At 29.5% G+C, this 13845-nt stretch overlaps 1 protein-coding gene across 1 annotated transcript in view; it reads right to left on the bottom strand.

Moving 5' to 3' along the window:
• Positions 1 to 316: 316 nt before the first annotated feature.
• Positions 317 to 13845, bottom strand: part of LOC126846726 (uncharacterized) — a 47000-nt gene continuing 33471 nt past the window's right edge. The window contains exon 5 of the mRNA XM_050586506.1: positions 317 to 1129. Coding sequence (XP_050442463.1) covers positions 1018 to 1129 — 112 coding nt within the window. The 3' untranslated portion in view covers positions 317 to 1017. The remainder of the gene's footprint in view (positions 1130 to 13845) is intronic.

Here is a 13845-nt window from a genome sequence, read left to right as displayed (position 1 = left end):
TTGAGCAGTACATTATAATATTGTGTAGCTATTTAATCAATAAAAAAAGATTATATTGTCAATTCATAGGCAAGTGAAAATAAAGCATCATTAATGGCCGTTCTTACCAGTTTGGCTAATAGTATGTTAATTATTGTTTAAGGAAAATAGTCACATTATTTTTGATGATTATTTTTTCAATACATATTTTATACCTACAACAGAATAAAAAGCCACTAATTTGTATACGAATTTTTTATTTTGGAAAAAAGTACCACTATATACAATAATTGTTATTAATAAGAAATTGAATAAAGTATTTTTTAAAACCCTATTAAAACTCTAAATTTCTCTAGAAGTTATTTTAGTTTGTTTTTATAAAACCTCGTTGGACATTTTGTATTTTATGTAGATTTTTATTTTATCGACAAGTTTAAAGTGGTAAATTTTATCAGATTTAATGAATATGTACACTTAACTACTGAGTAGGTATTCAAGTGTTTAATTTGTGCGATTAAAGTTAAAAATGATAACCGAAACTATGGTGGGTGATATTTTTCTATAAATTACTTTTTTTTCTTTCTGACATTGGCTCTATGGGACAACGGGACGTCTATCCGGAGCTTTTCCCATCGGGTGGCTGGGAAAGGTCGCATGTTTTGGTGTCCATTTCAGAAAATGAATGCAATTTTTATTATTTTTGGGAACATTAGGTCGGGCGTTCAAACCCGGAACTCGTCCGTGATTTATTTGGTATTGATATCGTTTAGGTGTTCTTTAGGTTACTCTATTAACAGCCGGGTGGAATCAAAACTAATCACAGTATAATAATATCATCCACTGTGATGTATGTAGATATATGTACTGCTAACAAGCTCTGACCAGAAGGCTGGGTCCGGGTGCCAATTGATTGCCAATGATGGACGACGATTGAGGATCCGATGTGAACGTTGCCATGCTAATGGTCACCGAACTGCTGGTTGTCGGTCGCGATAACATGGGCTTTCGGTCTGGCCTTTGTCCAGTGTACAGTTGCTGTCAGTCAGGGTCGTGGTGACAGTCCAGCCAAACAATGGCACCGACCGCGATTAACACCAACGAAGACAATGTCAAATGGAGCACGGCAAGCCAAAACATGGTGGGGTTCGAACTGCGAATCAAAATACAAAAAAAAAAAAATACAACACTTTGAAAATTATTTTTTTTTTTACAAAAATACGTCTTATGGCTAAAACCGTGGCGAAAATTACTTGATGATTTCGCGATACAAAGAAGAGAGAGCTAGGGAATGGTAGGAGAAAGAAATCAGTTTATCGTAAGACATACTCAATATTTAATGTTTTTTTTTTCAAGGAAAAGTAAAAAATCGTTCAAGTTCACTTTTTTTGTTAAGAACAAGTACCATAAAGTTGTAGAAAAAATGGGAAATCGTTGTGATAGTAAGATAACTACTTGTAGATTAGCTGTTGATGTCTCGGCGTCAACGTTTAATAATAAAATGTAGATAATGATAAGCGAACGCCGAGCAAATTGAGTTTGCCTGAAATGAAGTCTTAATCGTTTTAAACTTAACGATGACGCTTGCGAAATGCAAATAATTATGCAATGTTAGGTAATGTTGTATTCATAACGCCTTAAAGTCAACTCGACAAATTTTCGTCGAGTGTCTGTAGATATTTTTTTATAAAAACGAACCTCTTTACAAAAAATTTCATACCATATTATGTTTAATTGTAAAAAACGTTTTCGCGACTCTTCTTAAAAACACTATAATAAAGTGTTAGCTAGAATTTAGTTTTAAGAATTACATCTAACCTAGGTTAGGTTAGATGTGAACTGATCTTCCTCCCTCCCCCTCTCATAAATAATATTCAAGTGAGTATGGTATCCAGGAACTATACTTTATTGCTATACTTTTATCTTAAATATTTTTCGTCCATTTCTCCTTATCAATAAATCATATTATCTGTTATCAGATGATTTCAGCAACACATTCGGGACCTTTCTTTTGTTTATTCCCAACCTAAAATCATTGAAACATATTTAACGAATAGTAAAGGGAAAGAACGTTAATGTAGATCAGATCAAAGTCAGTCGAGATGCTAATAGACTATTTAACCGTGTCGAGTAGCGAAGAATTTTATTAGACGGACTTGCATACCGTCTCTTTCCAATAAAATAAAACTATAAGTAAAAAAAGAAACCAGTGGTACCCGAGAAATAATAAACCGTCTTTAAATTTATTACTATTGGTTTTTTATAGGAAGTAATAGAGATTATGGGGCTGTAAAAAACGACCATCGCTGTGAACAAACCAGTAGGTATAACAATTTTTTATTGTGAAGTGTTATAAAAACAAATTGAGAAATTGTAGCTAAATTTTTGTATCATTAAAAACAATTGTTTTTTCTTTTACTAGAATATAATTAACATATCCAGTTGAACGTAATCGTAACACAATTTATCTAACACAATTTTGATTGAAACTAAAAACACCATTTTATAACTATACTAAAAATAATATTAATATTCTGATTATAGATTTTCAGGTTATGCCGTGTTAATATTAGGCTGATGCATAATTTAATAGGCCCTTACAGACAAATGTCAACTTCAAAATACAAATGTATAATTCTATAAATTATAAGGCATATTTAAAATGTATCCTAGATGCGCCTTGATAGTTGTTATCTCCTTTGTCCCACATTTAACATGCATCAAACATAAATCCATCAAGCAACATAATACATTCAAGCAGGTTGATCTAATCATTTCTATTGTTTTGTTTTACATTTTTTGTCGGCCATATTGCAGTCTATCAGTATATATATTTTTTTTTATTAGCCTTTATTGGGAAATATGATGGCTCTATCAGTATATTATAGCAATGTTCAACTTTTTTTTAGTCTGTTTTCTCATAAAATATACACAACCAAAAACATTATTTTTCAAGGGAAATTTTATGTGGTTTTCGTTATGAAATATGTAAAAAAAAAAGTTAGTTCTATTTGAGCTCACAATAAAAATCTAAGAATTACTTTATTAGCTTCCATTAATTAACGTGTAAGACTTACACGGCTTTCTATTAGTTATGAATAATAATTCATAAATGCATTGTAATGATTTTGTGTTTTATATTAACTATAATATATTAATGTCATTATTATAATGTCTTAAAATACATGCGAAATATAATTTATGCAATTATATATTTTTTTTTTGTGGTCGACATTTGTCTAGAACGGCCCATTAATTTATGCATCAGCTTAATGTTACAACAAATAACGAATATATTATACAACATAAACAATATAAAACAAAAGTAAAATATAAACGCTTATAATAACATATTATCCTAAAAATAAAAGTAAAAAATTGGACATTTTAACTTTTGTAGGCGAAGATTTGAGCTCTAAAAAACTAACAGAAACAAATTGAACCTTATCCTAACCAAACCTAACCTCACTTGTTTTTGTAACGTAAAGGTTTGTTTATTTTCTCAACACACACAAATCATTAAGGAATAAAATAAACCCCGTCCTAAAAAGGTCACTATTTAAAAGAATATAAATTTTCTTAAGATAATTTCAAAGATTATTAAATTTTGAAATGTGTCAAATCATATACTTGTGATTTATTGCAATATTCGCTTTCGTTAATGAATACATTGGAAAGCGAATAGTCATTAAACTTTAAGCACAAAATATAATACATTATTTTAATTGCTGTTCAGTTGAATGTTACACCATGTACTGATTATAAACGCTCATAAATCCCATCTAAAATAATTTATCATAACTCATACACGGCAAGACTTACATAATATTCTACTAGTAAAATCTTAATTAATGGTGATTTTCCAGAGTGTATAGAAAATGTGAAATTTACACTAAACGACTCCACTTAACCATAATAATATAATTAACGACGATGTGATCGAAATAACGTACTTGTAAAATGTCTGATGAAAAAAATGTAAAATTTACTGTTTGAACAGTCTTAGACGTTTAAGAGAGTAACGCAGAGATAACCTTATCTTCGTGACGTAGGCTGTTTTGAAGTTATTCACAAAAAACATAAACCATACCAAACTTGAACTTTTCATGGAAATAAATTATTTTGCCACCTCAATCATAATATATTTGTTTATATTTTACAGTAAGATTCACCGTGTGGCTTAATTTTCCTTTAAATTTATGGATTTCCCGAAGTCAGAAGAAGTCCCGAAGAAGATACATAATCAGCATTGAATTATTTGTAAGCTCACTGAAAATAACCAGACTGTATTATTAGATATATTGTTCGCTGCAAAATAATTATTGACTTTGTTGCATTTTGTGTGTGAGACCAAAACTATTAAAATATCGTTGTCTTATATTTATTGTTTAAACACTGGCATAATATAGTGTATTTACTTTTACTGATTTTTAATGCGCTCGTTATAGATTCTGACATACTTAAAACATATTTTCTTAGGTAATTCTTATCGAAACCGGACAAAGAGCAAAGAATTGCTTAGAAATACTATCCGGTCAGGTTGTAGTCTAATTTTAAGTTTTCTCATCAGCTGCTACTTGACTCTGTTCTTAGTTGAAACTTTATTATGTACAAGACACGAGTTGAATTTTGTATACATTTAATAATTCTTTGAAGTCTCGGGATATGATTATTTTGATGTTTATTTGACTTTGGTAAACGCGATAATGTCACCTTTTCTTTTAAAATTGTCTACTACCATAGCAACATTCTTTCTCAGACTTTTCTTTTGAATTATGGTTTTCTTTACAAATCTCAGCTAAAATGTACCGATCTAAAACTGTTTGCAGACCTCAATATTAAGAAATTGATAAAAAAAAAATGTAAAATCGTGTAAACCAAGGACTAAAATGACCAAGAATAATTTATCGAGCAAAGTATATTACAAATATCTCAATTGGAGATGTTTATCCTCCGAATCAACTATAGCAACGACCGGATGACTGCACGTTTTTTATTGAACCATGAAATGGACAAATGAAGCGTTAGGGACGTAATGGGCAAAACAAAACAAACCTTGAATTTCGCTAATTTTTTTTTTTGTAAACGACGATTGTCAACGTTCGTGTGTACCTATTTGAAAAGTTGGAAGCAAACATCACATGTCCTACACACGAACAATAATAAACATGTTTGTTTTTTATTGATTGGATGTTCAAACTTTTAATTTTGTATTTTAACTGTTTTGATACATTTAAAATGTGTATTGGTGGACAACACTATCGACGAACAAAGGCATTGCACCAGAATAAATTTGTGACACACGCTTAAACATTGACATGATATCATAAAATTCATATTGTTTAGATATTAGATACTTTTAAGAGCAATATGAGACGATTTTAGTAAATAAATAGTGTTAAGTAGAGTACACACAATTATGTCTTCTTCTCTAGGGAGGTAGGTGATCATATTGGCTATTCTAACTTTACAATATAAACAAATTGTTTTAAAGATATTTGCACAGTTTTTGTTTGTGTGTAAATCACTTTCAGATGGGTGTTTAAACAAAAAACCTTAAAACAATATCTTTAATTTGTTATGTTACATCATACAATGCAATGTTTTTTCTCAATTTAAAATGTTTAACGTCAAATCACGATTTTTCTCTTCTCGGGAGAGTAGAAGCGGGTTCCCAACTCTCGTGCTATTTACCAATGTCGAATGAACAAACCTAAACACTTAAGTATAAAACAATGAAGAGCATTCTTGAAACGCTTTAGGAATTTCATATTATTTTACACTAATCCCCTTATGGTTGCGGCTCTTACTAGTATATTTTTATCTCTACAATCGTAAGGCGGACGGGGTTAAACTTTTGAAACGTTACATTTTTTTTTAATCATTTTCAAGTGTTTATTTTTCAATAACGTTTTTTTTAGAGGGTGCAAAAATATGTGGGAATTTATTTTTCGTTGTTACTTTGCCCACATAAATATGAGATACACAAATCAGAATTGCATTATGTTTCTCAAGAGGTCGCGCAGTACGATAGAAATTCATAGAATTATATTTATTTCAGCTCCTTGAATAAGCAGTGAGCTTATGTGTGGCAAGTCGGGCATCCACTTTAATACAACCAGAATATTAGACAACCGTGTTTCGCTGGAAACGAACAAACAAAGCGTTGTACCAAACACAAACACGGTGCACCACACGGGTACTTACCCAGGTGTCGCCGTGCATAATTTTTTAGATTTCCGTTTTTGCTCAAAATACGCTTAAATTAAATTATATTTCTTGGATGGATGAATTCCTACTAACACTTAGGTACACGTTGTTATTATTATACATTATACGAATTGATGTGCTTGCCGCATAGTGATGGTGAGGATAAGGTTGGGTGATAAGGAGAAATGTAAAATCCCCGAATAACTGATAAGATATCAGTTGATAAATGATATACGGCTAATAAAATATGAACATAGATATATAAATATATAAATATTTATATATTATATTATAATAAACTAGATTGCTAACTAGAGTGACAAGAAGGGAAGTTGATGTCAGCTATTTATTTGTGTATAAAATAATATGTATCTATACGTGTAATTTTGTGCTATTACCTCAACTTATAATTGTTATAAACAGTGATAATAGTTATAAACATGTGATAACAACTTCTAATTAACACAAAAATGGCGCAAAACGGTAACTCTCATTATCTTTACTGGCGGCACGTAAACTATTAGCAATCTAGTTTACTATATATATATATATAGATTTGTGGACATTAATGATATATGATAATCAGCTGATTAAATATCTTTGATTAGAGACAGAAAAATCAACTGATCATGTTCTGAGCCCAATGTATTTTCTTCAAATGGAAGATTGAATTTTATTTGATACTGTAAATTGAGTTTACAGCCTACAAATATTAAACGTTTGTAATAACGTCGGATTTATATAATTTGTAGCCTGTAGGAAAAACAAAATTAGGTATTTAATTCGGAGGGTAAACGATTTGTGTGGACTACGCTAACCCAGAGAGTTTTTTTTTATATGTTGATATTTTTCTGCGGGTAATAAAAATAAAGACAAATTGAATAGAGGCTTACGATAGATTAGTTGATGCGGCGATTGTAAAGTACGGTGCATTCAATTGAAATACTTCTAGCTAAGGCTCTGGAGATTAATGTAATACTATGATTACGTATAGCTTTACTAGCTCAACCATAAATACATTTTTTAATTAAACATTTGCTTTTAAATAAAATAAAAAAACCCACACAGAACTAGTAGAACGATGGCTCTACAAAAATGAGCATACTACATTAATCTTAGACCATACTTTTTCAGTTCCGCATTGTACCTACAATTGTATTAAGGTACCATTTTTTTTTTTTTTTGTGAAAAACCAATCTTTCTAATTTTCCAGCAAGATACGAAGTATGATATAGACGTTTTCATTTTCATCAGTTAACGGAATCGAGAACTTGGGGATATTTTTAAAGCCTCGAGGCTTTAATATTGGGATAAGGTTTAAGCGTTTAGTTCACATCAAACCACACACAATTTTTCCTGTTAATTTAGTATAATGTTATAAAAGTTACGCACTTATGTGAAATTATTGAACATAAAATGTGATTTGTATTTGTGGAGAAAAAAAAATTCCAGTTTTGTGACGGTTGTATGAAAATATGAAGAAATATTTTTTACTTAACTCTAATTGTAGCTATAGTGACTTATATCCGAATTTAAATACCTTATTAAAATATTTTATTTTAACCTATCTTTCGATTATCGTTCTTATCACCATTATATTTCTTATCAGCAAGTTGCTATCAATAACCAATATTTATCACTCGTCTTATCTCTTATCAGCTTGTCTTTTCTGATAAATTATCATGCGTATCACTATTATAATTTTGGTTTTTTTCATAATTATATTATAAAACCACAAATTACTCTTAATTGACTATAGAATTGTTTTTCTTTGTGAATTATCATTTTTATCACTATCATAGTTTATCTATTATCGGTTGTATAATAATAAGTTAGGTTAGGTTAATACAGCATAACGGTACATATGATAATACATAACGATAAGAACGGTTATTCATATTTTTATAAAGGCTATTCCTATTTGTACAGAATTAAGAGAACAACGAGAACTCAGCTGAGGAAGAAGAAAAATTAGCTACATAATTTTTATAACTATCGGAACAATTTAGTAAAACATTGTTTACATAATTATTTTTCCAGTGGTAAAAGAAAAATAATTTTCAAAATATTCTAGTGTTTTATTAAAACACAAATTTGGTGAAATAAAATTAATAAAATAACATTTTAAAAATTTCCGCCTGAGTTATATTTCTTTGACAATCGAAGTGATGTGAAAAAATATTATTTTTAATTACACTTAATTTCAGTTTCGGAGATATCCAACACACACATTCAATATGATAACAAGCCAGATTTGGTTTCCTAAAAAATGATATACCTAAATACTGTCTATTGAATTTTATACAAGTATTTTGTTTTATTTATTTACACTTCAGATTGTATAAATAAAAATACACATTTTTTTTAGGATACACTTGTAGAATGCTACATTTCCTACCAGTAGGTACATTTTACTAAATTGCTTTGGAGACACTTTAGCAAATGTAATGTAACGTATATCGCACGTGATCACATCGTACCACGTGCAAAAAGCGTTTTATACAGAGGTAAATAAATTGAGGCAACAATCTGGTTTGATCAATTGTACAACAACATGGATTGCTATAATACCAGTATAGGGCTACGTTTTATCAAACTGTCATACACAATATATATATATATCCACCGAGAATTGATTGAGATTTTTTTCAAAACTATAATAGTTTTTATACAACAACTACAATATAGTACTGTGTACTGTGTCATTCGGAAAACTACTTTTTATTCGGCTTATCAAAAAGGAAAAAAACAATAAAATATAAGAACATTGTATTATTATATTTTGTCGGGCGAGCGGTTCACTATTTTATTGTATGAAATCTCGAAGGTTCAAAGCGCAGGCCATATAAATATGCTTATCGGATAAACTCTATTTACGACTTAAAGACGCCATCGGGGACACGTTAGCCCGAATACTGAAGCTATCAGTCAACCTAAACAGTAAACCGCATTATGTATAATGTATTATATTATGTACAATTTGAATTGGGCGGTCGTAGATGGCCTATATTTTGTACATGATATTGAGAAAAAAAAAATACAAGGACAAAACAAATGCTGCTAAGCTAGCAAGTCGAGACTTAACAAATAGTAAAACTATTTTTTTTTTAAACCATTCAAACGGTGTTCAGAAAGAATCACGGAAAAATATATACCTATTAATGTAGTATTAACATTACACTTGTATTAAATTATTTTTTAATTGTACATTAAAAAGTATTTACCAGAGTAAGTTAGACAATAATTATTTTTCGGAGCCATCGTTGTTTTCAGAGTGTGGAACTTCAGTTATTGCCAAGTGCCATATAGAGACGTTTTATGTTTATAGTCTAAGTTTTTAATAATGTGTTTTGCGAGCATTTGCGATAGACCACACCCTAATTGTCTTTTCTATTAATCACTTTGGTCTAAACCAAGATCTGAAGATGGACTCATAATCTGTTGGTGCAATAAACACTAAGGGCTAATAATATAAGCGGTTTAGTTAGTGGAATGAAATGATAATTTTTTCATGATTAGCTAGATAAAGAAAATAAAAACACCCGGAAAAAGATTTACAATTTTAGACAGTCGTATTACTGTTGAATTTTTCTAGAAGTTTGATTGAAAAAAAAAATCCTGTAGCTTGTACCAAGCTCGTATCATAGTACTAACATTGTTCGCTATTACGTTAAGTTTTTATTTTTTTTAAATTTGAATTTAAGTTTAAAAAACAAGGTTTTATGATAATTTCAACGTTGTATGTAGACGTACTTTGAAAAATTGGTAATGTGTTAAGTGAATATTATGACATTTTTCTCTGCTGAATTCGGACAATATGGTAATTCTTGTGCATTTCTTGTGTTGTACGGTGTAATTTCGTTTTTTAGTTTAATGTAACATATTGTAATAAACTTTCATGATAATGTATGAACATATATAGTACACAGTAAATATATTGTTATTAATGAAGCCGTTCTCTTGAGTGTATTCTTGTGTAACTTCCACATGTGGAATAATTATTTCCATAGTCTTACAGACTCTGACTCTGGCTTTTTCGCTGTTGTCAAAATCATACAATAATGCAATGTCATAATACTATTTGGAGTCTTGCCAAAATATTTAAGTGTGTCTGTCGCGATGTAGTTTATATCTTAATAATACAAAGAAGCTCGCAACCGAAAAAGTTAACTTTAACGAAATATAGTAGGACAAGAAACATAATTGTAGTTTACAAAGAAATCATATTTTACTAAGAATTACTTCTTAGAGATATTTGAAATGCGAGATAGAAGTTTAGGTATAAAATTTAACTTTAAGTTTAAGAAGAATGCGACAATAACACGCATTCCGAGAGAAAAAGTTACAAAAGAAAAATGTGTACTACTTTTGGAACAGTTCCAAGTATATTTTAAAGACGTTTAATGTAATTACATAATACTCAGATGTGGAAATAAACAATATTAATAAAGTTTTAGATGGCGCTTTTAAAAAAAAATACTACTTCTATTATTATTAAAACCTACATATAGTTTGTATACTCGGAAAACATTTTTGCAGTTTTTTGCAGTAATTCAAATTGTGTCGAGCAACCTAACCGAATTACAGTTGTTCACTTAAGGTAAGAATTCATTTTTTTTTTAAATAAAATGTATTCGATGATTTTTTATGTCTGTTAAAATAATTTGTACAATAGTTATCACTAGAGACGTAGGAATAAATACATTTTTGTTTTTCTCGGTCTCTGCATGTACGGTTTCCGACAGGTGTTTGTTGAATTAAAATAACTTAAGTTAAGTAGTTAAAAAAAACGTTAAACCGATATTGTTGACATTTTGGCTAATGTCAATATTTTATAGTAAAAATATAAATTATGTCATAAAGCTTTACGAAATGACGGGTAATAAAAAAATGACATATATATCTACTGTGTATTAAAATAAAATGTGTAGCTTTTTAGCTTCCAACATTAAAATAAATATTAATTGTTTTTGTTTTACTTTAATATTTTTCCTTGCTTTATTAAAAGGGCTAAATAGATTTAAATCCCATTTTAGAACAAAAGCCTAAGTACATGTATTCTTTTTAGGATTTTTTTACTGAAATAACATTTTGCTGGTATGATTATTTTTAAACTTGTCGCCAATGTTGGGGTAAAAATCGTTTACGGCATTTTCTACGTTTGAAGAGAATTGGCCAAAATCGAATTTAACATAATTTTGAATCCTATAATTTTCGCCTTAAATGTTACGCTTTTTTGTATATTTATTATTCTACTTATGTTACCTTTGTTATAATATTATGTAGTCGTCGAGCCGTCATATTATTGTATTAATAAAGGCTATAAAATTTTTTTTTAAAAAAAACGGTATACTTAAAAAATAAAATATACCTCTGACAGCTGTTATCTTGACATATTTTTCATTATTTATTAAATATTCAGGTAAAATAACGAAACTTTTGAAAATACAATTTTTGATTTGGTCTTTGTGGATTGCATGTGGATTGTTTTTTTTTGACGTTTTAGACCAAAAACCCAGACAACATTTAGACTACTTTAGATGGCACGATTTCAATCTTGTAAAGATATACGATGAAAATTTCACTAGTCTATGTAGGAAACATATGTTTAATTTTTTGCTTTCCTCGTGTAAAAGAAACCTGGGTTTTAATATTAAAAAAAAATTGTAAATTTAATAAAAAAAAAAAAAAAATAGAAAAGTAGACAAAGAACTCTAATCTCTATAGACTATGTAGTCAAAATTTTGTCTGGCTTTTTTTTTATCTAAAATAAACAAAAATGGCATTTACTCATAGAATTAACCGGTAAAACAACTTTTTTTCTTAAATATTGCCTATACAAAACTCCTTAAAAACAGACCGCATGCAATCCCCTTAAGACGGCGTTTCACGCATTGTGATTGTCGAGTACTTGGTCGGCTTAAAGGGAAAATCAACATTGCGCTTTGTGTTTTGCATTTAAAATTGCAATTTTTTCATTCGTTCGTTTTCTGCTATACAAAATAGCAATAGCATAATAAAAAAAACCCCAAGTGTTTCCGACTTGAAAATGCGGATCACGTTTTCTTATCGGGGATTATTTTTATTTTTTTTTTACCTTAAGAAACCGAACATTGACGATACACGTTATGGAGGTTCTGGTCTTGGGAAATTATTTCCCGGTCACTGCGGACTCGTGATCGACGGGAAGCTTTCATTTTTTTTTTTTTCACAATTCTCGACAAGTACACCACATATAAAATATAAATATATATTTCGAATACCGTAAACCCAAATACAAAGCAACACTGTATCGCAACACCCGTGTCATGTTCACGAATCAAACAGTACAACAAATATAACATAGGTACCTATAAGCTAATAAATTACATAACGGGCTTATCGATTGTCATGACTTCCAGTGACGGCCTTGGCTGCAAAGGCCGACCGACTCGAACAGCTAACACGATAAGCTGTTTGATACACACACACACACACACATATTATAAAAAACAAAAAATACCTAAGTTTTTTGTTTGTTAGGTTTGATGGAAAATCTCGAAAATGCCGTGGAATGAAATTTGTTAGGTAAAGCGGAAGAGCCGTTTCCGAGAAAATTACTTTTTAACGGTAAATGACAGTTTTCTTATAATTAAACAAAACTGTACAATTTTTACATATTTTTTTGCACTGTTAAGAAACAGAGCGTGAAACGAAATTTTCTTAGGTTCACTCTACAAGCGTATCACCACTACAGCATTACAAACTATATCTTAAAAAGATTTCACTTCAACAAGCTACCTTTTTTTTTTTTTTTTACTTTGGTGAATTTATACTATAATTATACTCCTCTGAATTAAACGTGCCAAATACTGTGATTCTTAAGTGTAGTTTTGCAATAGACGTATCAATTGTAACGAAAATTACATAGGAAACATTATTTATGTAAATATATATAGTATTAAAAATCAAAGTGCTAGCAGATGGCAAACGTCACAATCATAAAGGCAGAGCAGTCACGTACGTCACGTGGTCCTATACATGATTTTGCAATTTCCATTTAAATATTTAAATATTTATCTTCTTTGTTATTTTTATAAAAAAAAAAGGATTTTTATTTTTAATAAAAAAAAGTAACCGTTCACTTAACTTTCTGCCTAACGGCCGGAACATGCTATCATATTGCTTTGGTATGGTTGAAAAATTCCTTTTGTTGTTTGATGAAAACAACCCCTTTGGGCTTCATCCTAATTAATTTTCAATATATTATATATACATATAAACATTATGCATATTATTTTGATCCAATGGTTGAAACAGAATCTATAAAAAACAGTTCCAAGTCGTATAGTTTTTCTTTAATCCTGAATAATAATTGTGATAACCTTAAGACTTAAATTTCGTTAATTAAAAAAAAAAATCAAGAAACCTATGAGCCTTTTTTTTAACAATAACTGAACAAAATCTTTTTTTTTTATACCAGAACCGACAAATTAATGAAATTTAATTAAAAAATAGACTTTAAGCAAAGTTAGTAGTTTACACAATAGTAGTAGGTATTGGGCAATTTGTCGATTTGAAAATGATTTTAATTGAATTCACTTTGATTTATGTATTATCGTTAAATCTATTTATATTTTTTTTATTCATCATCGGCTTATATTAAAGAAAAACCGCCGG

This window comes from Adelges cooleyi, unplaced genomic scaffold (assembly GCF_023614345.1).
Source record: "Adelges cooleyi isolate 19-005CV unplaced genomic scaffold, UGA_ACOO_1.1 ACOO_flye_CR_arks_rails_tigmint_CR_PRNA_9, whole genome shotgun sequence".
Lineage (NCBI taxonomy): Eukaryota > Metazoa > Arthropoda > Insecta > Hemiptera > Adelgidae > Adelges > Adelges cooleyi.
This window is presented reverse-complemented; position numbering and strand designations above follow the sequence as displayed.